This window comes from Phyllopteryx taeniolatus, chromosome 4 (genome assembly GCF_024500385.1).
Source record: "Phyllopteryx taeniolatus isolate TA_2022b chromosome 4, UOR_Ptae_1.2, whole genome shotgun sequence".
Taxonomy (NCBI): domain Eukaryota; kingdom Metazoa; phylum Chordata; class Actinopteri; order Syngnathiformes; family Syngnathidae; genus Phyllopteryx; species Phyllopteryx taeniolatus.
Window position 1 is genome coordinate 20,114,728 of NC_084505.1, and position 27,854 is coordinate 20,142,581.

The window sequence follows — 27,854 nt, forward strand, 5'->3', positions numbered from 1 at the left end:
AGAGGGAGGGTCCAAGATTCCTCCTGATTGTTGTGCACATCGGATCCGCAACTACAGGAAACATTTGGCTGTTATCGCTGCCACACGAAGGTCAACTCGTTATTAAATCCAAGAGTTCCTTTACTTTTTCCTCACTGTACTGGGAATTTGGACATACGGAAACATTATTGTGTGGTATGAGTTGAAGCAGAATGTTTATTCTTGTGATTTAGATGAATATCAGACCACATTTTATGACCCTCTTATGCAGAATTCCAAAGGGTTCACATACATTGGATGTACATCCCACTGTCTTTTGGGAGCATCGGATGACAAAAAGGAAAACATTTTCCCCAATTTAGCAATCGCTCATCTGTCCAGTTGACTTCATCAAAACTCGGCCCAGACGTTGCGCATGTTAATGAGTATACGGAAAAGAAAAAAACAAACAACAACAAAAAAAAAGGTTCATTCTCGATGATGGATTGTGGCTTAAATCAAGTTACACAAGCAACATAGCGGTTACATAGCATCTCATGAGCGAAATCAGACTCGCAAGCGGGAAGTCAGACTGTGACTCCACAAATCCCCCTCGGAATTCTTAAACATCTCTCCGTTCGGGGCAATTACTCTCATTAAAGCCACTTTTCAAGAATTGGGTTATGGCCTGAGTGGAAAGCAAACAGCAATTCCATCTCCAAGGAGCAATGAGCAAAATGCGTGGCCTCACAGTCCAACGACAGTCAAAGCTGCTGATTAGAGGCTTTTGTCTGAAAGGATGAGGACTGTTATTAATGTTGTTTATTGTTTATTGTTTTTTTTCCGAATCACGTCGCTGATTCAGTCAGTCGGTCATAATGGTGTCAAGTTGCTTAACGGAGTAGCGGTGGTAGTAGTAGAAGAGCATGGGGAATTTGTTTTGGTATTAGCGCCGGAATGTCGCTGAAGTGACAATAGCCATCCATCCATTTTCTGTCGCGCTTCTCCTCACGAGGGTCGCGGGCGTGCCGGAGCCTATCCCGGCTGTCATCGGGCAGGAGGCGGGGTACGCCCTCAACCGGTTGCCAGCCAATCGCAGGGCACATCGGAGCAAACAACCATTGGCGCGCACAGTCACGCCTACGGGCAATTTTAGAGTCTCCAATTCATGCGTGTTTTTTTGGGGATGCGGGAGGAAAGCGGAGCGCCCGGAGAAAAGCCACGCGGGCACGGGGAGAACATGCAAACTCCACACGGGCGGGGCCGGGGATTGAACCCGGGTCCACATTATTGCCACAATAATCGGGAGTCAATTTATCTTCGTGTAGAAGAAGTAACAGTTTTGGGTTTCAAATGGTCAGCTTGTGTCATGTTCCTTTTCGTATCCAGATCCCCCACCACCCCCTCCTTTCCACTTCCTGCCTGCGCCACTGGAAAACAGGAAGTAGGAGAGCAAGAATAGCTGACACTTCGAACCATGTTGTCACGTGACCCCGCACTTCAAACACAATCATCAATCATTTCAAAAGTGACAAAATCATTGAGGAGTCTGTCTGTGAAGAACCCTTTGGAAACAAAAATGCCCAAATGAGCGTAAAATAGCTGCTCTGAACCAAAATGGCATGCTTCCTGTGTCTATTTGGGCATGGCTTTTTTTGCGGGCGTAATTGGGATAGACACGCCGACCAAATGTTATCTTACTAAGTGCAACACGCTTTGGGAGTAGATTTTTTCTGCGACAAACTAGGGACAGTTCATCTTTGAAGGAAATGGTCCAAATGAACCTAAAATAGTTGTGTGGGTTTACGCATGCCTATCAAATTTGTAGTTCTTAAGACAAACGCATTTAGGGGACTGAATTTTCAAAGCAATCTTTCACCAGGGTGAACACACCATCAAATGTCGCCACGATACTGTGGATGCAGTTTGCAATGGCGAAAACTCAAAATACAAATCCATTTCATATTCACATACAAATGAGGCCTGGGCTGGATGTGACAAATTCTGAATTGTACTGGTCACACTAACATGAAAAAAAATCACATTGGGGGGAATACAAAAAATATCGGAATTGACCTTCGGCGTAAACGTAGCCTAAGAGGCTGAGTAACGTATCAAGGATCCCTGGGAAATGAGCCCAAAATGTCCGCTTCAAAAGCAAAATTGGATCTTGAGTCTTTGCCCATAAGGAATGTGCTAGACCTATATTTTTTTTAGACTAACAAAAAACAGTACACTGAGCCCATTCATGATATTAAAAAAAAGAAGTTCAGGACTTCTGAATATAATCCACAATCCCATAGATTCAGAAACATAAAGACTCGCCTTGACATCCGATATGAGAGAGATATTATACCAAGGAATCTGCAGCCTTAAGTCCAATTTCAACCGATTCAATTTCATGCCCCGTATTCACCGAACACCACCAGTACGAGTGGCGGCTAATTTTAAGAAGTGTATCGGTGACATTTTCAGACCCTTCACTCATCAAAGCAACACTACTGAATTTCAGAGCCAGACAGACAAAGATTGCGAGGCGCCACTCTCCTCGGATCAGTCAGATGACCTTATTTCTTCTTTGGGTGTCATGCAAATGTCCGTGGATGCTGGCGCACCATAGATGTATGGTTACTTATCTTATTCTAACTCCGTCTCAGCATTGGATGTCAGCGTGAATTGATTTTGAATTAACGAAAAAAATACTAACATTTTATATAGTGTACCACCAGCAGCAGTTTTGATTAACAGCATTTTAGCAACATGAGCACGAAAGGAAAAAAAAAAAGTTATAATCTAACCTGAATAGTCGTATTTCTGTGAGGTAAAAAAGGATGGCATAAAGAGAACACAAATATGTTTTTCCTACTGTATTACACATGTGTATTATATAGTGTAACAAACTTTTTTTTTTAGTTTTTTTTCTTGAGAAAATCAAAGTTGAAACAGTATGAAAATAAAGAAATCTAAGATTGAAGTTATCTTTTTTTAAATTAAAAGCTGTCCCACTATGAGAATAAATCTGTATTTCTTACAAAGGAAACTTCTTACAAAGTTCAATCTTATTCGAAAAAAAGAAGCATTATTTTTAAGGAAAGCTTTTTGTAATATTCCTCATAATAAAGTCTGATTTTGTATTTTGAGAAAAAAAAAAGTCAAACTCTCAGTCAACGTCTTACAAGAATAGTAACATTTTGCAGTCGTAATATTCCAACAAATTTGTTGTTGTTGACTTTGGCTTGTCCGCTTGCCCCAGCGACGACCTGGCACGATTTCTTTTGAGCCAATTTTTCCGCCATGGGCTGCGTACAGGGGCACTGACCGGGAACTGAACCCACAGCGCTTGCGCGATTGCAGCACGTAGCGCTACACTACCAGCGCTGTAACATCAATGGAAAAAAAAAAGTTGCTTTTAGGAGGGGCAAAGGTGTGATAATGTGAAGATGTTGAGTATGTTTTGGAAGAAAATAAGTGATATCAAATATCATAAGAATACAATTCAAAAATATATAGAGTTTGAATATTACAATAATCACAGATTTCAGCAGGTCCAACCATTAGAAACAGCGGATAATGCTTGTTTTTTTATTGTGCCAATCAAAACGGGGGATGTTCAATACCACTTTTTTCAAACCAATACCAGTACCAGTACTCACTCTTGAATACTCGCCGATACCTATGACCACTAGTACATTTGATAACACAGATACTTAATATATCTAATAATAATATACATAATAAAGACCTTTCTTTCTTTCTTTCTTTCTTTCTTTCAAACTGCTGCAGTGTTGCGCCAATTAGCGGTGAGGAGGACTTACTTGATGTCCGATCTTTTTTTGCCTGAAGTAGCAGCGGCTGGTATCGACAGCCTTCACAAGTACCTGATACCCTGAAATACCTGGTAAAGGTACTCGCTGATACTTAATCAAAAATGAACCTTGGTTTTTTTCTCTCAGTCAGATTGATTGATTGATTTTACAGCTCCTTGAGACGGTGTACCTAATGAAGTGGCACATTTTTGTCCTTTTGAACCCTCAAAGACTTCACCGGCAGAGATGAGAGAGTCCCTTGACACTTTTAGGCTCTGGAGAGCACCAGCGCCAACCATGAGGAGCCATCTGTGAAAGAATCCAAACATGGCAGCAAGTGAGGATTTTACAGTCTGCGAAGGCTTCCTCGTCAATTTGTCCCGATGTCTCACTTCCATGGAAAAAGCTAGGGGTCGTCAGGGAAAAGTCCCCACCGCGTCGTCCTCACTGGGGTCCCAGGCCGCCCTGAGCGATCTGTCCATCGCCGTGGTCGCTTCCCCACAGGCGGTAGAACTGCGTGAAGTCCACATAGGGCGGCACGCGTCCCGTCTCGTCCGGTTGTGCCGCCTGGCTACCTCGTTGGCGGAACAGGCTGCCGTCCCCTGAGCTGGAGCTGGAGCTCTGCGTCTGCGTGTTGGTGGACTGCAGCGTGGCAGTGGGACTCTGGCTACTGGCAAAAGGACGGTGTGAGGGTGGGGGGCACAGATAGGGGTTCCATTATAAGAAGGGGGAGCAGCGAAGGACACGGGACGGACGATGACGCGTCAGGGCCGACGAGGAGGAGGAATAACGAAGGTGAGTCAAAGTGAGTAATTGTCGGCACCTTTCACCTTGGCTTAGCATGACTAGCTGCTATCGGGTTTTTTTGAGCAAAATGCAATATGAAGATTGATTTTCATGTGGCCAACCAAGGAGTGTCAGGGTAACACTAGTTATTGATTTTTGAATACAAACGCAATGGAAATAAAGTTGTAGTCTTCTGAAAATCAAGTGGATTTTCTTCCGAGAATGGGTTTTGGATCAAAAGATGTACTGTATACTTCTGATGATAAACGAATAATATTGCAAATACATTTGGAATGTAACAAGGAAAAAGTCATACAGTGCCCTCCAAAAGTATTGGAACGGCAAGGTCAATTCCTTTGGGTTTCAGATCAAAAAAGGAATATGAGACAAAAGTTGACAAAATTCCTGCTTTGTTTTCATCTTCACATCTAGATGTGTTCAACACCTCAGGACAGAGCACCTTTGGTTTGAAGCAACCCCCTTTTCCAGTGAGCAAAAGTATTAGAACAGACATGATTAACTTAAACTGAACAACATTTGCTGTCATAACCCTTATTTTGAAGCCTGCGACCCATTGACTTGACCAGACTGTTGCATTCTTCATTTGAAATGCTTTTCCAGGCCTTTACTGCAGCCTCTTTCAGTTCGTGTTTGTTTCTGGGGGTTTCTCCCTTCAGTCTCCTCTTCAGGAGGTCAAATGCATCCTCTATCGCAGCCGTCCCCAAACACGGGCCGCAGACAAAGAATGACCAATATATATCATTTCTGTTGTATTGCAATTCGCGTGTCAATGCGTTTCATTTTCAATTGTCCAGATCTTCTCCGCCGCACCGGCCGGGCGTCTCGATTGACACGTCGAGACTGCACAGAACGCTTCCGTTTCTGGTCCCGGCCGGCTCGAACACTTCTGGTTAAAAGTCTTAATGTTACAAAAAACTGAGTCGAACTTGGACAAGGGAAAAACGTCATCATGCTACCAAAATAAAGTTGGATTGTTGTCAGTGGGGGGAAAAAAAGTCATTAATACGAGATTAAAGTAGAATTGTAACACAGTTGAAAAAATATTACCAGAATAAAGATGTATTTTTGGGGAGAAAAACGGTCACTATATTACTAGAATAAAGGTGACATTTAAAAAACATCATAATATTACCACAGTAGAGTTGTTGAAACATCACAGTACCAGATTAAAGTTAAAAAACAATGTATAATGACCACAGTAAAGGGGGTTCCTTATTCCCCAAAACAGGAAGAAAGTTTTGCACTTAAGCACCAAGACTCCAGTGCCGCCTTATTTTATACATATTGCTATTACTACACTTGTCAAGAATTGTATAAACACTCCTTAAAACATTTGGGCCTCAACTGTCTGGAAGTCCTCATCCTTTGTTTATGTTTTGTTTTGTTTGATGAAAAGCTGTAAAACAGTTGTTCTCTTTTCTCTCTCTGGCCGAAGAAAAAGAAGAGGAAGTGAAAGCTCGCGCATAAAAATAAGCAAAGCGGTGGAGGAACACTGGGAAGCAAAAAGACAGCTGACCCAGAATAAATATAGAAAAAAAAAATGGGCGGGGGGGGGCGATATTACTTATCTAAATGAGCAGCGGGGGAGGGCGCTCGCACAGGAAGCCAGGCAAAACGATGTTGGGCCAGTCAAAGCAGAAACAATGGAGGGAATAAAAGCAGGGAAGTACAGCGGTTCCTTGACTTGCAAGCACGCTTTGTTCTGTGACCATGCATGTGACTCATCTCACAAGTCAACTTTCCTCACTCAAACAAATGCAAATTCCATTCATCTGTTCCAGCTCCTCAAAAAACACTCACAAATGTTTGCAACCTGTTTTCCAAGAAAAAAAATAGCAGTGTACAGTATAAAAACATGCAGAAAGAACAATTCAATAGAATGCCGGCTGGTGTTATAACCAGGGACGCACCGTGCCGATACCGGTTGGTCTTGTTACGGCCGTACTTCCGGTACTAACGCACCGATACCACTCCGGGAGCCTGACTTCTACCTTCCCTATCAGCCGTGTGGAGATACTTTAAGGTAAACACGGAGGACAACACTTTGCTAACCGACTGCAAATTACGCTCTGCAAAATGAACGATGAAATACGCTCAGGCTGGACCGACCGGGCAACGTGTCAAGTAAAGAGATGTTGTGATAAAAGTATCGCTTCAGTTGCCCTGGCACTTTTATTTGATAACTTGCGGTACTCTCAAGAAGTAGTCTCGTATTTCCCTTTACACACAGAGGTAACATGGCATACGTATTCGTACTTATATCCAGCAGATTGGAGATTCCTTGTCTCATATCTCCAGTCATGCTCAAAAACCTCGGCACCCGTGTTTGTAGCCATGCCCGCATCGATCCTTTTACACTTGAGACGACGCGAGTCCCGGCCGGCCGGGGTGCACATGTCATGGAAACAATGACTCGATGGAGTGAGTCCCTGCAATTAATCCTTACGTAAATCAGACACAGCAATCCTCCGCTACGTCACAGTTCTTGCTTCGCGGTCCCGCTAAAAAGCAGATTTCTTTATTATAGTTGCTACTTTATCTCTATCCTGTTTGTACAAAATGTGTGCTAGTGTTTAGGCCTGCCACGATAGCACATTTTTAGAATCTATTTTCCCGAAAACTTTCACGATCAAATATTTGTTTTATTAATGCCACTAATATAATGATAGAGCACAATAAAGAATGGAACACATCTTACAAATTCTGTCCTCGTAATCAAACATGAGTACAACTGTGTAATGTGCTCTCATTTACTAAATAAAAGTAGGGCTGCATTTCACAATAAGAGCAAGTCAACAGAAGGAGAAAGTTATGTGTTGAAATAAAGTGCTTCACTTTAGAAACATTTGAGAAAAATGTTTGGCATCTAGACACAACAGGGAAGTCTCAAATCATTTTGTCCATTTTAATTTAACAAATCTTAACAACTGAACCGTTTTAGAGTTTACGTTTGTTCGAAGCCTTTGTTTTGTTTCATAATGGCATATATGCACTTTGAATAAGTGCTTTCCACTGAGAAGTAGAAGCAAAAATGACGCCATTTTTGTCCCAAATGTTTTCTTCCTCTATCGGTCGGTCATTTTCGGATCTTTTTCCAACTTTAACTCAACTTGCAAGCTGAGTCTCTCTCTCTCTCTCTCTTCCCTGCTACGTTTCTCCTCATCTCCGTCTGGGCTGCGCGCAATCAGTGATTATGGCCTGAGATGCAGATTTGATTGGCTGAACTTGCGTGTGATTGGTCAGTACGGTTCATCGCGACCGTAAAAGCTGTAATATGTTGCGGTGCCCCGTATGTCTTGAATCATAACCGTTCTTTTTTGGCTATGGTGTGGTTATGTATGGGACTGCTTCTGGGTCTGGGCGCAGACCACGGTCCACCAGTTAGTGACCTCTATATGGCGCCACGATCAAGCGAGCCACAGCGATCTGTCTCCCTAGCTCGCTAGCTAGTTAGGTCACGGGCTATCGAATTTAAGAAAAAGTTAACTTTCCCTAAAGTGTCCCAAGAGTGTGCATCTATGGGGCCAAAGCCGTTCCGCTTAGGCTCACTGCTTCGTGAGCGGCGCGCCGGGTGTTAACACATTTATGGAACGATACCCCGCCCTACTCTGCCTCTGATTGGCTAGAACCAAGACAAGACTTGTACTTTTAGTGGATAATGATTCGCTGAAGCACTTCAGCAACATACACATATGTGGGTAAGTCATGGTGTGCATCTGTGGACACAGATTCACCATGCTTTATGCATACCTGCTCATCAAACGAGAGCCCTGTGACTGTACTGTCTTTTACATATATTTGTATTTTTAAAAAATCCTTTCGTTATTCTGGCATTTAGCAAATAGAAATAATTTTGGTAATCCTGATTGACCTAAATTACAAAAAGTTTAGTCTGATTTTGTCAGACAGTCAGGAAAAAAAGAGAGTTATGTTTCTTTTCATACAGTCATGGGTGCCAATGTTTTTGAGCATGACTGTATGGACTCCTTTTACATGGTGCCACTAGTGTTCAGACTGATACACCGCATAACTGAAATGCCTTGCATTACAGGCTTCGTTTAGGTCAAATGTGTGGCAAGGCTGTTAGAGAACGATGAAGCTTGATGTTAGTGTCAGTAATAAGCCGTTACTCGAAAAACCTATATTTAAGTGGAACTTATGCGATGTTCAAGTAAATATATTTGATTAAAATGAAAAAAATGTATACTATATATTTTTTAAGATGGTGCGATGAAGTAGGCATCCGTTTTCAAGGCTCCGCTGTTTGTCTGTTGTCCTCGTGTGAACCTGTTGTGGACCCGTTTACAGCGGCAGCGCGACATTCATTGATGGACAATGTCAGTGCTCGACGGTTGCGCACCTTCGGCAGCACCGTTTCTGATGAGGGGAATGTCGGCACTGTTCGAATGTTGCCGCTGTTGTTTCAGCGCCTGACAGGCAGCGGTTTTGCAACAGCTGCACATATGTCGGCGCTGTTGGCATGCCTGCGACTAGATGGAAGGCTGGGGGAGCTGAGCACGGTGCGTCTGCAACATGAAGCCCAGAGGAGATGTGGAGAGGGAGAGGGAGAGGGAGAGAGAGAGAGAGAGAGAGAGAGAGAGAGAGAGAGAGTTTGAAAGTGAGGCGGCTCTAGATGGGATTGGAGAATGGAGCCATTCTTCCTGTGTGTGTGTTACTTGCCAGTTGCTTGTTACTTTGAACTTAGCTTGTTGCAACCATGAGTGACATCATGCACGCTGTGATCGCAACATCTATGATCCACTTGTGAATATTGGTGAAGGGAGACTTAAAATTTCCTCTTGACCGTTTCAAACAACATAGAGTATGTATGAATGGAGAAGATTGTTTGTATGCATGTGAGATATGTTTTTGAGCCTGTTGCCCCTGAAAAGTGATTTTGGCCCTCTGTATGTTCCAAATATACCGAGGGTTGAAAATCAAAGGATACCGTACCAATTGCCTGACAGAATGGCATTATCAAGTATCTGTATCGGTAAGTACTCAAATGTAAGTACAGTAGCTGTACTCATACTCTAAAAAAACATTCTAGAGGTGCAAGCCTAGTTATAGCCTTTAGCGATTCCTTCTGTTTCAGTGTAGTACATATCGTAGAAGTACCATGCTCCTACTGACAAGCACATCTCGCTCATGTTTTTCTACAACCCCAATTCCAATGAAGTTGGGACGTTGTGTTAATAATAAATACAGAATACAATGATTTGCAAATCATGTTCAACCTATATTTAATTGAATACACTACAAAGACAAGATATTTAATGTTAAAAGTGATAAAACATTATTTTTTTTAGTAAATACATTTGATGGCTGCAACACGTTCCAAAAAAGCTGGGCCAGGCAGGTGGCAAAAAAGACTGAGAAAGTTGAGGAATGCTCATCAAACACCTGTTTGGAACATCCCACAGGTGGGAACAGGCGAATTGGGAACAGGTGGGTGCCGGGATTGCTTCCCAGAATTGCTCAGTCATTCACAAGCAAAGATGGGGCCAGGTTCACCTCTTTGCGAACAAGTGCGTGAGAAAATAGTCCAACAGTTTAAGCACAATGTTCCTCAACGTACAATTTTTTTAAGAAGAACAATCACCTTTATTGTCATGAACATGCAGGCATGCACACAAAATTTGTTGTCTGCATTTTACCCATCAGAGTGAACACATACACATGTTAGTGGAACACACTGGAGCAGGGGGCAGCTGAAGCGCCCAAGGAGCATTTCGGGGTATCAGTGTCTTGCTCAAGGACACCGCATCAAAAACCGACATCAATGTGTAAAGCATATCACCACGTGGGCTCAGGAACACTTCAGAAAACCAATGTCACTAAATACAGTTCGGCCTACATCCGTACTCTACTATGCAAAGCAAAAGCCATTGATCAACAACACCCAGAAACGCCGCCGGCTTCTCTGGGCCCGAGCTCATCTAAGATGGACTGATGCAAAGTGGAAAAGTGTTCTGTGGTCCGACGAGTCCACATTTCAAATTGTTTTTGGAAATTGTGAACGTCGTGTCCTCCGGGCCAAAGAGGAAAAGGACTGTTATGGACGCAAAGTTCAAAAGCCAGCATCTGTGATGGTGTGGGGCTGTGTTAGTGCCAATGGCTTGGGTAACTTACACATCTGTGAAGGCACCATTAATGCTGAAAGGTACATGCAGGTTTTGGAGAAACATATGCTGCCATCCAAGCAACATCTTTTTCATGGACGCCCCTGACAATGCCAAACCACATTCTGCATGTGTTACAACAGCGTGGCTTGGTAGTAAAAGAGTGCGGGTACTAGACTGGCCTGCCTGCAGTCCAGACCTGTCTCCCATTGAAAATGTGTAGCGCATTATGAAGCGTAAAATACGACAACGGGGACCCCGGACTGTTGAACCGCTGAAGCTGTACATCAAGCAAGAATGGGAAAGAATTCCACCGACAAAGCTTCAACAATTAGTCTCCTCAGTTCCCAAACGTTTAATGAATGTTGTTAAAAGAAAAGGTGACGTAAACATGACCCTGTCTGTCCCAGCTTTTTTGGAACATGTTTCAGCCATCAAATTCTAAGTGAATGATTATTTGCTAAAAACAATAAAGTTTATCAGTTTGAACATTAAATATCTTGTCTTTGTAGTGTATTCAATTAAAAATAGGTTGAACATGATTTGCAAATCATTGTATTCTGTTTTTATTTATGTTTAACACAACGTCCCAACTTCATTGGAATTGGGGTTGTACAATTTCAAGCTTTAATTCAAAATACATTATCCGCTTCTTCTCAGCACTCACTTTCTTAGATAGAAAAAAACATCTGCACAAAAAATTGAAAATTCAAACAGTTACCTTGACTTTCACAACTGAAGTGTTTTTAAGTTCGCTGCTGCTTTCTAGTGGTGGAGTGACTAAAGCTAAGTTGTGAGTGAGTGATTTTTGATCACAATAGAAATTGACCAAGCGATGACTGGTATCTCAAAAAACTCACGAGTCAAGGTAGCACTGTAGAGAGAAGGGAGGGAGGAGGAGGCCAAGTGCGTGCGCTTAAGGGGCTATCTCACTCGCAGAGACGTCACTGAGACTGCGGAGACTGATCAGTTGCGGTGACTCCGGGACCCGAGAGACCAAAATATCGCTTGCGCTCTGACGAAGATGCCTCAGGGACATCGCCAGACAAGTTGATAACCAATTCACCTGTAAGTCGCTGATATACTATAGGTTTATATACAGTATGTACTGTACGTTCTTTAAATAAATAGATAACTTAGATTACTGTAATTTCTCGTGTATAATGCGCACCCATGTATGAGACGGACCCCCAAAGTTGACCTCAAAATTCTGGAAAACCTTTCTGTCCATGTATAATGGATTTTTACAATGCATGATTTTGCTTCTACCCATATGAGCAAAACGAAGTATTGTCGGTATTTTGTTAGGTTTTTTTTCTAATCATTTTTCTGGTTAAGCACTTGAGCACGTAATACTTTTTAAAAATTATTGACTGGGTCTTATTTTAAAATTCACAGCCGTACTTCTATTTAGTAAATTAGAAAACATACAGTTGTGCTCATATGTTTATTTACCGAGGCAGAATTTGTAAGATGGATACAATTCTTTAAAGAAAACATGAAGGACCAGACGAAACACATTTAATTTTATTTGAATGGGATCCAAATCAAACGGTCAAACATTTCAGAAAAGCATGATCGTTAAACAAAACATAAACATAAAGAGATTAATGATGGTTGTTGTTCGGTCATTAGTCATATTAAAAAAAAAAAAAAAACAATATTTCACAAATTCTGCCAGGGTATGTATACTTATGAGCACAACTGTACATATTGGAATGAAAGTGTAGGCTGCACCCTGTTTATTACCACTATGTGGCGGTGGCATATTAGAATGAAAGTGTACACCTCTCTCACAACCACTAGGGGGCGGTGGCATTTTGGAATTAAAGTGTACAGCTCCTTCATTACCTCTAGATGGTGGCATACATGAATAAAATGTGAAAGTTTTTTTCCATTTGCCCCTATACTTATGTATAGTGCGCACTATTGACTTTTGACAATTTTTTGGGGGGGGGAAATGCGCATTATATACGAGAAATTACGATGTGTGTTTGTGTTTTTTTTTTTAAATACAGAGATGGAAAGTTAATATTGATTGATTGCATTCAGAGAGCAAGACAGGTCTCGTGTAATTCATTAATGCACGCACACAGGCTTTATAACTCGCAATTCAGATAAAACTTTACACTTTTAACGTGTAGGCTGGGCACGTTAATCTAATTTGAATCGTTATTTCAGTTTTTGGCTTCTCACAATTATTAAAAACCTTACAATCGAAGAAAAACAAGTCATGGGCGGCAGGCAGTTTTGAAGAATACAGTATTCTTTTCTTTTGCTGACAAACCTTCAAATGCAGGGCTGACGTGTCCAGAAGTTTCGGCGGCGGCGACACCGGGACCATCCTCTATAATGAGGAAAACTCTAACGTCCATAAAATTCAAAGTATTGGGGTGATCGTTCTGATATCAGAGGTTGAAGTGGGGACCCGTAGAGATGTCCGTATACATTAATGTGACAACCGATCGCAATTTTATGACATTAAGCGATGTTAAAGGTCAGATGACAAAGATGTTATGGGGGTCAGGTAAAATTCATATTTGCATTGTTTATATGTTATGTAATACATGCACGTAACTTCCAGCAAGTTTCAACCATAGTTTAGCTAAACATTTGCTTTTTATGACGCATATTGAAACCCCCCCCCCAAACATACCCGAAGCTCAAGACACCGGGGTGTGGTTACCCTATCCACCGCAAAGGATACCAGAAGTGACATTGCAATTGACAAACACAGCGCGCTACACACTATACGCAATGGCGAGCAACATGTTGGAATATGAGGAGGATTTCGACGTACAGGAGCACCCAACTGAATTTGACATCGTCAAAGCATACACGTTTGAGCCAATCAGACAGTGACGACAACGAGCCAAGTAGCAGATGTACAACAGAAAAAGAGTGGCCACTGCCTCGATGTGACGGTATGTCAAAAGGAGGTCTTTTTATACAGTCATGGCTGGAAATATTGCCACCCCAGGGGTGCCAATATTTTTGAGCACGACTATACGTATTATATATATTCATATATGTTATATATATATATATATATATATATATATAAGCTTTTCTAAAAACACGGTGCTTCGAAGTGACCAGCACAGTTTGGAACGCTTGCTCAGCACTCATAGCTGACCACGTTTCTTCCCCTATCGATTGACTTTCCGTATCCACTGGTCACGGATTCCTTTTTCACTTGGAAAGCCAAAAAAAATAACCTCTTGCCACTGCTTGAACCATTTGTACAACCAAATGGTTGAATGGTTAAATCATACAACAACAAATATACAAGGACGGGAACAACAGCATGGAGAAATAGCACACAACGCGGAATAAACCGGATGTTTGGCTTGTGTGACGTCACAGCGCCAGAAAGAGACGAAGACCGGAAGGCGCTGGATGCACAAAGCAGAAGGCGCATCCTGCATCTTATTTATCGGTTTAACTGTTGTATATCTGCTATATAATCACTTTGAAGTGGCAGATGTGGTTTGTAAAGGGGTTCTAGAGTTATCAATAAAAAAAAATGTCATCTTTGTCCTCTGACCTTGAAGCTTTTTCTATATAGTGAGCATAAGAGGAAAAAGCTCCACGTACATAAAAAAACAAAATATTAAGGCGATCGTTCTGATAATTTCAGAGGTTGAAGTAGGAATAAGTAGAGATATCCACATACATTTTGGTGACGACTGATTGCAGTTTTATGACATTAAACTACATTAAGATTTTTCACTGTAGTGAGCATACAGGGGAGTTGCCAAAAGGTCTCCAAGGAAATCGAGACCGGAGTTGCCATCAGGTCACCAACTAGTCTCCATGCCAGTGAGATAGGGGTCTTACCCAGGCGTGGGGGTTCCCTCCTCCAGGGTGGAGGCCGTGTTGGTGCCGTTGGTTAGGGTGCTCTGTGAAGGCATTACCAGCGAGAGCGTGACGCTGGTTTTACTGGTGCTCTGGCTGTTGGAGTAGGGCACAGACACCGGGTAGATGCGGCCGCCTGCTAACACCACACCGGAGAAAAGAAATGGAAAGGAAGTAAAAAAATAACCCATTTTTCGAGGCACAAAATGTATGTAAAAAAAGGCGCAGCGCAGCACGAAAGAGGGAATACAAAATGCCCCGTTTTGGTTGGGCTGTTATGTTCGACTTTGATTTCTACTCCTCAAACATCACTCCATCTGGTTTTATTTGTATTAGCACTCTAGTGTTGTTTTCATACTTCGGGCTTGAGTCGCACTCCATTAAGTCGAAATTCCATCTGCTGTGCTATCAAAAGTAAGAAAGGTTCGCCTTTTTGTTAGGGTTGTAACCAGGTATGAGATCAAGTCCCATGTGCAAATCTGACATCTTAACCTTCAAGTCTCAAGCAAGACCCAAGGCATTTTGTCTTGGGCAAGCCAAGTCCTGTGATAAGTGAAATTCCTCGTCACCTTATTAACTCATTCACTGAAAACCATTTTCAAAGCAGAGTTCTCCATGACGCCAGCAATTTTAGACCATTTTGACTGAGCTTTCAATAACAACAGAATATTGTGTCTTGTGACAATATAAGGAGCGAACCTACCAAACAAAAGAGTAGACACTCTCTTTTCACCAGAAAAAAAAGTTTGTTTCAAACTTTCTACGCTCTTTAGTAACCACCAGTAGAAAATGGGTTGGTTACACCAAAAACACCGGTTTCTGACCAAAGTGGAGAAAACTAGCTTTTTGTGAAACGAAACGTGTAGCAGAACAGTGACTTCAACGCTAATATTTGTTTGCATTTGTGACACCTCACACCATAAAACAACAAAACCAATACTGCTGAAGGGCTTTTGATGGCAAAATAATTGATTTACTCACATGCAACTAAGAAGCACTTCGCTAGCAACGCTGACCCACCGCATGTTGAGTTGAACGTCAGTGGCTTTTTTAAATGGCATTCTTCTTTCACTCCAATGCAGCCCTATGGGGGCACAAGCCAGTGCAAACTGTAGGCCGGTCCCAAGCCCAGATAAATGCAGAGGGCTGCGTCAGGAAGGGCACTTTGCCAAACTAATATAGGAATATAGGGTGACCTACAAGAGCGGAGGTAGAAGCACGCAGGTGGATTACATCTTGTGCAGACGATGTCATTTGAAGGAGGTTACTAACTGTAAGAGAGTGGTAGGGGAGAGTGTGGCTAGACAGCATAGGATGGTGGTGTGTAAGATGAATCTCGTGGTGGGGAGGAAGATTAAGAAGACAAAGGCATAGCAGAGAACCATGTGGTGGAAGCTGAGAAAGCAAGAGTGTTGTGCGGCATTTCGGGAAGAGGTGAGACAGGCTCTGAGCGCACAGGAGGAGCTTCAAGAGAACTGGACCACTATAGCCAAAGTGATCAGAGAGACAGGCAGGAGAGTACTTGGTGTATCTTCTGGCAGGAAAGGAGAGGAGGAGAATTGGTGGTGGAATCTCAAAGTACAGGAAATCGTACAAGGAAAGAGGTTAGCTAAGAAGAAGTGGGACACTGAGAGGACCGAGGAGAGGAGAAAGGAATACATTGAGATGCGACGTGTGGCAAAGCCCAAACAAGAGGCATATGATGACATGTATGCCAGATTGGACACTAAAGAAGGAGAAAAGGATCTATACAGGTTGGCCAGACAGAGGGATAGAAATGAGAAGGATGTGCAGCAGGTTAGGGTGATTAAGGATAGAGATGGAAATGTGTTGACTGGTGACTGTACTGTGCTGGATAGATGGAAAGAATATTTTGAGGAGTTGACGAATGAAGAAAATGAGAGAGAAGGAAGAGTAGATGAGGCAAGTGTGGCGGACCAGGAAGTGGCAAGGATTAGTAAAGCGGGAAGTCAGAAAGGCATTAAAGAGGATGAAAAATGGAAAGGCAGTTGGTCCTGATGACATTCCTGTGGATGTATGGAAGCATCTAGGAGAGGGGGCTGTGGAGTTTTTGAGGGTGGAGGGGGAAGAGCGAGACTACAGGGAAAAGAGATAGCGAGGGTGGAGGACTTTCAATATTTGGGGTCAACCGTCCAGAGCAATGGTGAGTGTGGTCAGGAAGTGAAGAAACGGGTTCAAGCAGGTTGGAGCGGGTGGAGGAAGGTGTCAGGTGTGTTGTGCGACACAAGAGTCTCTGCTCGGATGAAAGGCAAAGTTTTTAAAACAGTGGTGAGGCCAGCCATGATGGACGGATTAGAGACAGTGGCACTGAAGAGACAACAGAAAGCAGAACTGGAGGTGGCGGAAATGAAGATGTTGAGATTCTCTCGAGGAGTCACCAGGTTGGATCAAATTAGAAATGAGCTCATCAGAGGGACAGCCAAGGTTCGATGTTTTGGAGACAAAGTTAGAGAGAGCAGACTTAGATGGTTTGGACACATCCAGAGGAGAGATAGTGAGTATATTGGTGGAAGGGTAATGAGAATGGAGCTGCCAGGCAAGACCAAAGAGAAGGTTGATGGATGTCGTGAGGGAAGACATGAGAGCAGTTGGTGTTAAGAGAGGAGCATGCAGGAGCTAGGCTTACATGGAAAAGGATGACGCGCTGTGGCGTCCCCTCATGGGACAAGCCCAAAGGAAAAGAAGAAGATTCTTCCTTCACTCCATGAACTTTCCTCTTTCCTTACGACCACAATACACATTTTCTATGACCTACCGCGACACATACTCCATTTATACCATCCATATACATATTATGTTGGAGTGTGAAGTGCCTAAACCTTTCCGACTTCAGACGTGTTGGCATTTCCTTCCCTTATAATTGACGTGACAAGCCGAGGCTTACTACCTAATCTTTATCTTCTACTCAAAAGCTGGGCTGATTTCAAATCCAAAGTAATGCAACGCCACCATCTCCAGGGATCTGTTAGTCATTAGTGTCGTTTCCAAACCTAATTTCACAGACAAACTGATGAGACCCTCTTCCACGCCTGCCCATCGAATAACCTACTTGATGAATATATAGCCATCCGTGGCAGAAAACAGTTGGATTCCAGTTGATGAATATAAACATGCACGGCATATAAACGTCCACGGCAGTGAATGAGTTAATGCAGTGTGACTGTACTATCTGGTCTTAAAAAGCGAAGACCAATATGGCTGTTGATGTTTCATTTTAAATGTCATTCAAACTGTTTCTGTTTATCCAAAACATAAGCAGTTCATTTTGCATTTTGCTCACTTAATGTACCAGATGTGAACCGAACCCTGACCTTAAAATCCAGGTATGTACTGAACCGTGATTTTTGGTGCAACCATTACACCCTTGGCAATTATACATCTATGTTGTTTCAGTGTTATAAGCAGCCCCCTGAGCGCAAGCATAACTATGTTGTGTCCCACCAACAATCAAAACACGCTTAACATTTTCAAAGACTTATTAGTCTTTGTTTTATCTCGAGTCATGAAACTTTAACGCCGTGCTCCCTCTACAGGCAATGATGAAAACTCAAATATTTTTCCAATTTAGTGCCACGCATCTTTCTCGTACACGTAATTCCGATTTGGTAACCTCTGCAACCAAAATTAAAGTAGAATGTTGTCTTCCTGTTCCTTTTCATGCGAGGCTTCTTGAGACTTTTTTGTGGGTCTACCAATGATAATCATGTCTGTAAAAAGTTCATGCTGCAATGCAAATGTATTTTTGTTTGACTGCCCACTATAACTTGTTGGAGTTCCACAGGGCGGTGTTTTCAGTCTTTTCGCTTTCCTCATATATCAATGACCTTCCCAATGAAGAAAAGCCACTTTTTCTTGCTGTTCATAATTTAACATTGTTGGAAACCCCTAAGTTGTTGTTTTCAGTATTTCCAGAACAATGCACTGGCATTTTTGTTTTTCAACTTCGAGTCGACACAACAAGCGACCCACCTTGCGTGGGTGTGAGGACTCCATCCGCCAGCGGGTAGTTGAGCGTGCGGACGAGCAGGGTCATGTCCTCGTGACGGGAGCAGAAGGTGGCCCTCTGGCGGCCCGACGTGTAGACGTCATGGTGTAGCCGTTTGACACGGTCCACCACCGACTGCGCCGCCGCCTCCAGCGTGGTCTGCTGCGCCAGCTCAGCTGCCACCATGGCAACGATTTCCTACACCCGGTAAAGGAGGTCATGTTGGCATGTCGGGTTGGTAATTTGAAGTTGTTACAGTTTCATGGCAAGTCATAAAATTTTGGCACCATGCCCCGCACTCACACAATGACGGAAACTAAAATCTTTTGCAATTTAACATCACCCATCTGGCTAGCATTCATGTTTCAAATTTAAACCAATCTGCAAGAATTACCTCATGACATGGCTGTCTTTTTTCCTCAAGGAGGCATTTCAACGATACTTTTTTTTAAACAAGCCTTCCAATAGGAAGGAAATGAACCTGCAAAGCAATACCTCGTGGGATGACATATGGCTGACGTGGAAATGCTTAGTGTCCATAAAATCAAAAATATCAGGGCGATTGTTCAGATATTTTCTAAGTGGGAATAAATCAAGATGTCCTAATACATTTTGGTGATTGATGATAGTTTTGTGACATTGAGCTTTTGGTCGGGAGACCCTCATCATCTGACGTCATGACAGCCTGCCAAAGTCCGTGTCTGTCACACAATGTCACTTAAAGAAACACCTTTGTCATCCGTAGGAAGTCTTTTCAAACATCTTAGAGGCATTTGTGATGCAATCAATACAAAATCGAGCAGAAACCGATCTGCAAGAATTACCTCATGTGGGGTGACACGGCTGTCTTTTTTCCTCAAGGAGGCATTTCAACGATAATTTTTTTTTTTTTTTTTTAACAAGCCTTCCAATAGCTTTCACTGTCACTATTTTCACTCATTATTATCGAAAAAATAAATGTACAAAATTAAGCTACAGAATACATAGAAGTTCAATGAGGATATGTCATCAGCTGAAATCTGGCTGAAAATATATTTGATCACAAAACGATCCTAAAACTACTACTGAGTCTATTTGGGCGGATTTTTTTCTGCAGACATAATTTGTAAGTCCAGAACTATGGAGTAAGTGCCAATATTCACATCATTAGCTAGGCCCTTTAAGTATAGTAAGGAAGAAACAGTGTTATTTCAAGAGGGCTAATTATACCGGTGTTTATGTGGGACGCTCCCAGGTACCTTGTTGACGTGTTCGGGCCCGTGCGCACACTCCAGGGCATCAATGAGTCCTTCAGACATGAGCAGCAGAAAGCCCGTCACGCTGTCCAACGACTGGCTGCCGTGGATCTCTGGCTCAGCGATGATTGGCCTCGTTTTGCCGGCACTGATGGCCAATACACAAATATAGAATCTTCCTTTCAAAATATCCATCCATCCATCCATGCATTTTCTGAGCCGCTTCTCCTCACTAGGGTCGCGGGCGTGCTGGAGCCTATCCCAACCGTCATCGGGCAGGAGGCGGTTGCCAGCCAATCGCAGGGCACATACAAACAAACAAGCATTCGCACTCACATTCACACCTAGGGACAATTTAGAGTTGTCAATTAACCTACCGTGCATGTTTTTGGGATATGGGAGGAAACCGGAGTGCCCGGAGAAAACCCACGCAAGAACGGGGAAAACATCCAAACTCCACACAGGCGGGGCCGGGGATTGAACCCCGCTCCTCAGAACTGTGAGGCAGATGCTCTAACCAGTCACTCACTGTGCCGCCCCCTTTCAAAATAATAACAATTAAAACAAATATTTTTTTACTTACACAGTTAACATTTTAGTCGTGAGGGACTCTTGCAGAAAATGGTAAGAAAAGGTGTGACATTTTGCTGCATGCTTTGTATTGGCGAAAAGTAGCACCGTATGGTGGACAAATATTTAAAAAAATTTATTTTGAGTTGACAATAAAAATGATTTGCGTGGAGTTTTGCCATTTTAGGCAAATTTAAGGAACTAAGATTCCAGGTCTAGTCCACCTATCTTCATACAACAAAGACAAAATAGCTAAAAAATAAGTAACTGGAATGGTGCAAAATCTCCCGAGGATGCTAATTCACACGCAAGACTGTCAAGTACCTCAGTTGTCACTACTGTTTGGTTACGAATTGAGTTCAAATGGGCTCACCAATTAACTCTTTCATGTCGGATAGCACCGATAAACTGTTTAAATTATACTATACAGGTGGAAAACGAGGCGTCTTCATGAGGGAGTTGTTTATGAGGATAAACATGTCGAAAATAAGCTTTTAAATGCGTTCGCAAGCCCTTTCTTCTACCTGAGCAGGTCAATATCATTGTAGTTGATTTTGACCCGGTAGTCTCCAAGCCTCCTGGTGCTGCTCTGCCCGGCGATCTGGCCCGCCTGCCTCACACGGGCCGAATCCAATCCTGGAAAAAAGTAACATTAGATGGCTGGATGGACAATAACTAGGACGAGGGGCGGATATGAGTTTGAGTGCGGGGAGAAGGAGGCAGGTTGGGTATGGAAAGGTGACCTTCAGCTGGGTTAATGGGACGACTGCTGATCTAGTTAAATCAATTGAAAATAAATTGGAATAGAAGGGGGGAAAGGGGCAGAGACCCGTTTACAGTAAAGCATAATGAAAACTACAAACGCTAGTATTGCAGTTTTTATATTGTTATTTGTGTTTCTGAGGGGTGAAATATTAGTTCTCAACAAAACAACGTGTACCATGTTGTCCTTATTTGTGCTTTATTTCTTGAAAGTATATTTATTATTATTGTAAGCCACCGTAACGTGAATAGTTTGAACATTAAACACAAGGGAAGTGATTCTTTCATATACCACAAGAGGGAGCCTGTGTACCACCGCACTTTGAGAATCACTGCGCTAAAGCAACGGTCCCTTACCACCACGCCACACCAGCTAGACGATTTGCTTCCAAATGGGACACTCCAAAGACTCCATCGACGCACCCTTCACCCCCTCCATCAAAGATCCATCAGAGAAGCACCCCCAGTCAACAGATGGTTGCCGGTCCAATACTAAATACAATACTAAAAGTTGCCCTTACCCAGCGCAGCCAGTCTCTTCAGCTCGTCATCGTTATCGGTGTTGTGAGGTCGGCCCAGCTGAAAGAACTGGTTCTGGCCGTCGGTGGTAGTTTTGCACAGCAGAGCCCGGTTGGTCCCTAAGAAACGTGAACTTAGCTATTGGTAATTGTACGCACAGTGACTGGCAACATTTCAACAAATGTCAGAAGGACTCAGACTTTCAGAAATAGGCAGCGAAAACAAAAGAGTTACTGTGTTGTGTCATTACAAACGTGATGCGTTCCAAACTACAGGTGCGACAATTACTCAAAAACTAAACGAATTAATAGACAACTGTTTTGATAATCGATTAATCGTTTAGACACATTGTTGAACTTGTCCAAATCCGTGGAATTTCAGCCTTTCAACAGTACATATTCTTAGATTTCTGTCGTCCTCCATGAAAGCAGGCTGATTATCTTAGCGTTTACATTTTATCAAACGTATTTTCTGTTGATATCAATCACGTGTCTACCGCGATACATATTGATACTTATTACCTAGGCTTATTGGTTGGACTATTGAATGATCAGCTCTTATCAAAGAACTAAATGATATAAGGTTGAATACTGACTCGGGAAATGCGTCAAGTTTGGTCTTGTTGCATCTTAGTGCGGGTTTTGATGCGGTAGATCAGAATATACTGCTGAACAGGTTGGAAATGTGGGTCGGACTTAAGGGAACAGTCCTTAAATGGTTCCGGTACTACCTGGAGGAAAGGAGTTATTTTGTAACCATTGTAAATGTTCAATCTCATCCAATGGCAATGACCTATGAGGTCCCTCAAGGGTCAGTTCTTGGACCCCTCCTGTCCAGCCTGTATATGCTACCCTTGGGTCAAATTCTTCAGAACCTTAATCGTGACTGTCGTAGCCATGCAGACGACACACAGTTATATCTAGCAGTGTCTCCAGATGACTACGGTTCCATTGAGGTGTTGTGTCACTTGTCGAAAACATTAATAACTGGATGAGCCAAAACTTTCTTCAATTAAACCATAACAAAACTGAGATCATTGTTTTTGGTAGTAAAGAAAAGAGGACTGCTGTTAGTAAATACTTGGGAGTCACTCTCTTTAAAACCAAAGACCAAGTACGAAACCTTGGTGTACTGATAGATTCCGACCTGATTTTCAACAGTCATATCAAATCAATGACTGTAACAGCCTTCTACCAGCTGAAGAACACATCCGGAGTGAAGGCTTGCATGTGATAAGCAGACCTGGGGCCTCATGTACAAAGACTTGCATGGATTTCCTACTGAAACATGGCGTACGTTCAATTCCAGAAAGCGTCGTACGCACAAAAATATCCAGATGTATGAATCTTAAAATTGTGAAGGCAATAGGCGGCATAAATGATCGCCTTGATCAATTAATAGGTGCCCTCACAAATATCAGTGATTCATTAAATACACTGGCTAACAAGTGAATTCCGAGTCCTTGCCTCTTTTACATGGCTGAAATCAAATGTTGTCGGGCATGAATTGTTCATGTGTCTCTGATGTGAAGATTTATTATAAAAGTTTCCCAGCATCACCTCCAAGTGTCGCCAAAGTACCAACAGCTGCAGAAACGTGCGTATGAATTTGGCGTGAGGCACCGCAAATTTCCACGGTCATTTCACTCTTGATACATCTGAACTTTGCCCTGGAAAAACAACGTACGCCACGCTTTTGTGGGTATGCACCTTTTGTACATGAGGCCCTAGGAGAAGCTCATCCATGCTTTTATGCTTTTAATTAGACTTGACTACTGTAATGGTCTTCTGACTGGACTGCCCCCAAAGAGCATTAAAAAGTGCAACTCATTCAGAATGCTGGAGGTCCGGTTTTGACCACAACAATGAGGTCACAACCGATTACTCCAATTCTAAAGTCATGGTGAAGCAGCATTTAGCTTATATGCTGCACACAAATGGAATAAGGTGCCAACAGAAGTGACGTCAACCTGAAGTGTGAACGTTTTTAAAACTCTTCTTTTTTCTCATGCTTTTCAGAGCGTGCCCACTTTGAAATGATCTGTCTTGCACTGTAACTGTTTTTGTGTTTGTCTTTGTTTTAAATGTTTATAAGCTGTTTTTCTTTGAATGCTTTTACGCATGTACAGGACATTGAGTTACTTTGTGTATGAAATGCGCTATATAAATAACATTTGCTTTGCTCTGCTATTATTTTGGAATACTACAAGGAGTAACAATTTGAATGATTCGCTCGTCATTCATTACTGTCAATACGAATAGCGAATGGGGTTTTAGGGTGCGAGTCCGACCACTAGCTGCTATCATCAAATTGAAAACCTTACATTAACCTGCATTAAGAAAAATAAATAAATATATCCATAAATACATTTTCTGTACCGCGTATCCTCATGAGAGTCATACATAAATAAAGAAATAAAACTCCCACACAAACATATGATTCTAGCTACAATAAAAGGCAAGACTTGACTGCAACCGTATGAAAGACAAAGAAAATGTGGAAATATTTTTTTTGTCTTTGTAAAACCTTTGAACAATGGATTTAAGGATGAAGTGGCATTTTGGGGGATCATTCAAAACATTGAAAACATTGCCACTTAGGCTATAATATCAAGGTAGAGTATAAACAGAGGTTACAAGTAAAATTAAACACTTCTCAAAGCAATTTGTGAAACTTTCTAAATAGATATTGAAACAACAAAAACAAAAAAACACTAGTTTTACAAAAATCCACTGTAATGGCCAATACAAGGTCATTGAAATGGGAAACACTGGCACCGTGACATCTTCCGAACCACAGGTTTAAATTAACTCAAGCAAACCAACACGTTTTAACACAAATGAAATAAAACCTAGCTTGGGGGAAAAACATCCTATGATTTAATACCTCATAAAACTAAAAAGTGAAAATATTTTTGTCAATTTTAAATGAGGAGTTTTTGTACTTTTTAAATCCTTGTGGACACCCTGAAAAAGGCTGAGTGGAGGTTGCCTTCTCGCACAGAACTGGGTAAATTGACCTGATTGCAAACATGGTGAAAAGCGTGACACCTGCTGGCGATGCACAGTGCAGTCTGGTTAATGAAGTGACGTGATGCGTGTGTTCGTTTCGTACCGACATTGGCGACGTAGAGCTTGTTGTTGAGAATGAGCGCCACAATAGCCGTGGCTCCTCCGGAAACCTCCTGCTCCAACTCTTTCAAACGCTCCTGCACCTTCTGTCAGCATCCCCCCCACCACAAAAAAAAGGAGTTCAGGTGGGAAGTATTAAAACGAGTAAGAGTAAAGCAAGTAAGGCCCATATAAATCATCTATAATTAGTAAGTAGTAGTTAGTATAATTTTAGCCTACAAATTTGAATGCTAGAAAGTTTTTCAAGAAAGTTATAGTTTTAAAAAGTTGTGATTCTACACAAAGTTCTCATTTTAAATACTTTACATTTACAATAATAAAGCAATCGATAGGAAAAAAGTTGCACGAGAAAAAGACGCGAGGGAGAGGAAATGGCTCCTGCGGCGAACTGCAAAAATCCACGAGTAATTGACGCCCACCACAACAGTTTAGAATTGCCGTTTAGCTGCCACAAAATGCCGGCAAAGCACTACTTTTTTATTTGACAGGGTGATGGCCTATCGAAATGAAGTTTCTACCCTCACTTTTACTTAGTAACTCGGCACCAAGGTGCCAAAAGATGGAATCAAAGCAAGATTTTAGTATTCGACCGGGCTTTGACCTGAGCACAAAAAGCAAAAATAGGCAGGATTTTCAGCAAAAAGGTGAATTTGTGAGTAATGAATCACGAATACGCAGAAAAACAATGTAAATGCAACTGATATTTTGCTAATCCTTGCATGTGGTTACGATGGATACCTGGAGACAACAAGTGTGTGTGCGTGAGTGTGTATACACGCCTCGCTGTGTGGTAGCATGTAGCCAGAAAGGTTAGCTTTCTCAGCCAGAGCGTCGTCGATAGTGTGCAAGTAGCTCTTCTCCACCGCTTCAAAAGCCTGCACAAACACACACACACACACACACAGACACCACACGTCATCATGACAACACACAATAGATTAGGGACAGTCTATCAATAGTCAAGCATTGATTGCTTATAAATGACAGAGAAATGTGAGTTTTTCTACGCTAAAATGTTTTGAGCATGGTTTTTTTTCTCAATTTTACTTTCAAGTAGGGATAGACCGATAGTCGGGCCGGGCTGGTTATCGGTGCTGGTATTCTGCATTTTGAGCCTATCTCACTATATTCGGGCAAAAGGCGGGGAACACCCTGAACTGGTCACCAGCCAATCGCAGGGCACATATACTTAACAAACAACCATTCACGCTCACATTCACACTTATAATGACGGAAAACCCACACGCTTCCTATAATTCATCACGACATGCAAATTTTAGTTATTACAGTAATAAAGACGTTCATCTTTGTTATTAATGTGTGTTATGTTACCAGTAGTTTGTTGAAAGTACGTTATTCCACATTCATGTTTATTTCAAGTTCATGGTTGATTTATGGCACTATGTCCTTATCAAACAGTGAGTGTCGGGTGTGTATAATAAAGTGACCTCCCAGTCAATTCAACTGGATAATCAGCAAAGTTCTACAGGGCATTGCAAATTAACAGTAAATGACTCTTAACTCTGATATGTACCCACTCACGTGCCCGCCGTCAATGATCAACATGTGACATGTTATTTCTGTAGGTTTATTTCGGTGAAAATGCTGGTATTATGAAAATAACTGCGACCTGAATTAATATATTCACTGGTAGGGAACGCATTTACAAATAAGCGTTATGACTCCACACTGAAACTGTTAATGTGCCTCAGAAGGTGCTGCAGAGCTGTTTTAGTTCACAACAAAGTTCCAAAAAGCAGTTAACAGCAATTCTATTTCCTCCCCGTCTATTCAGTATCGCGCTGACCTGCGTAAGGATCCTGCGGACATCGGTATCCGAGTGGTCGGCGCTAAGCTGCTCCAGCAGAAGTTCAGCCGTAAGACACTGCGAAGCGAAACTGGCCACTCGGCTGCCATCATAGCCATTGAAGACGCCGTACAGGGAGCAGCCGTCCTCGCTCCTGGAAAGAAAAGAAAAGCAGCGAGATGAATTTGGACAAATTTGGGTTGACATTGTGAAGTGGGTTGAAAGATTATCCAGTTAGCTTTTTGACTTTTTCCAACTGTATACACAATAAAATTCTGATTCTCTAACCTGAAGCGGAGGTGTGTGTCCTCATTCGGGTGGCTCTGCGTGTCTTTGCCATCTGTGCCATACATGCAATTGGGTGCGGTGCCAACGCCGCAGAGTTGGCACAGAGGAAGATCATCCGTCCAACTCTGATGCTACAAAAAAGGTCAGCATCACATCGAGAGCTGTTCCTAATATTATCACGCTTTCGTAAAGCCTCTTTCAGGCACCCAAACTTTTAATGTCCACATGTTCTCAGTTTTTTTTTGTACCAAGTCATTCACGTAGTAGCTTTAAATTTACATTATGGCTGGATGGCTGTTACAACTATTTCAAACGTTTTTATCACCAGTAATCACCTGGGAGTGGAGTTAGTGCGTTAGCCATATAGCTCAAGGGCTGAAGCTAGCGAAAGCTAAGGTCGCGAAACTACACAAAAACACCCTACAATGAACAAGACAGTAAATAACACCGAGCACAACGAGTAGGGAAAGTATATTACAATACATACACGGCAATGACTTGGAGTTTAATACTCTAAAGACGTGATGGGAGGGCGAAGTTTACACTTACACTCTGCATCAAATTCCTCCGTTGGGCCGCCATATTGGAAGTGGGCAGGTTGCATTCAGTACGTCTCTCGATGCCCGTTTTCCAGGTGAGAGCCTTTTTTTTGTAAATAATACAAAACATCGCGTCGACAATAGCATTCCTTATTTCCATATTATCTGTTTACACGTATTGAAGAGTGTTTTACGTTAGTCTCGTCATGTTTTACTCCGGTGTATAAATCCCCCTAAGCGTTTGAAGAATTGGAGTCTATAATTTCCGATAGGTCACGAAGGTGACACCAGCAAACTCACTTTTATTTTCCACGTAAAAATATAATTTTTTTCACATGTAGACTGTGTTATTCGTATTGATTATTTTATTACCGTTTCATGAAGTTCACCAGTTTAAACTAGGCGGCTATTATATACAATGCAATAAAATGATAAACATTAAAAAA

General features: G+C 42.2%; 1 protein-coding gene across 8 annotated transcripts; it reads right to left on the reverse strand.

Annotated features, from left to right (window-relative positions):
• Positions 1-177: 177 nt before the first annotated feature.
• Positions 178-27,573, reverse strand: tab1 (TGF-beta activated kinase 1/MAP3K7 binding protein 1). Of its 8 annotated transcripts, none has more exons than XR_009788116.1 (12): positions 27,419-27,573; positions 26,870-27,000; positions 26,582-26,735; positions 25,554-25,649; positions 24,758-24,860; positions 21,646-21,762; positions 20,887-20,998; positions 19,796-19,940; positions 18,542-18,755; positions 14,534-14,690; positions 4,157-4,434; positions 178-4,073 (listed from the first exon to the last, which is right to left on the reverse strand). XR_009788116.1 is itself a non-coding variant. In XM_061770399.1 (11 exons), the coding sequence occupies exons 1-11, from the start codon at positions 27,566-27,568 to the stop codon at positions 4,209-4,211; spliced, it is 1,599 nt and encodes a 532-aa protein (XP_061626383.1). In that variant the 5' UTR covers positions 27,569-27,573; the 3' UTR covers positions 178-4,208. The 8 variants fall into 8 exon arrangements, 6 of the variants coding, with proteins under 6 accessions (XP_061626383.1, XP_061626381.1, XP_061626382.1 ...); XR_009788117.1 differs by lacking the exon at positions 178-4,073 and adding an exon at positions 8,932-9,097 and having other exon boundaries at positions 4,309-4,431; XM_061770399.1 differs by having other exon boundaries at positions 178-4,431; positions 14,534-14,687.
• Between the last annotated feature and the right edge of the window lie 281 nt (positions 27,574-27,854).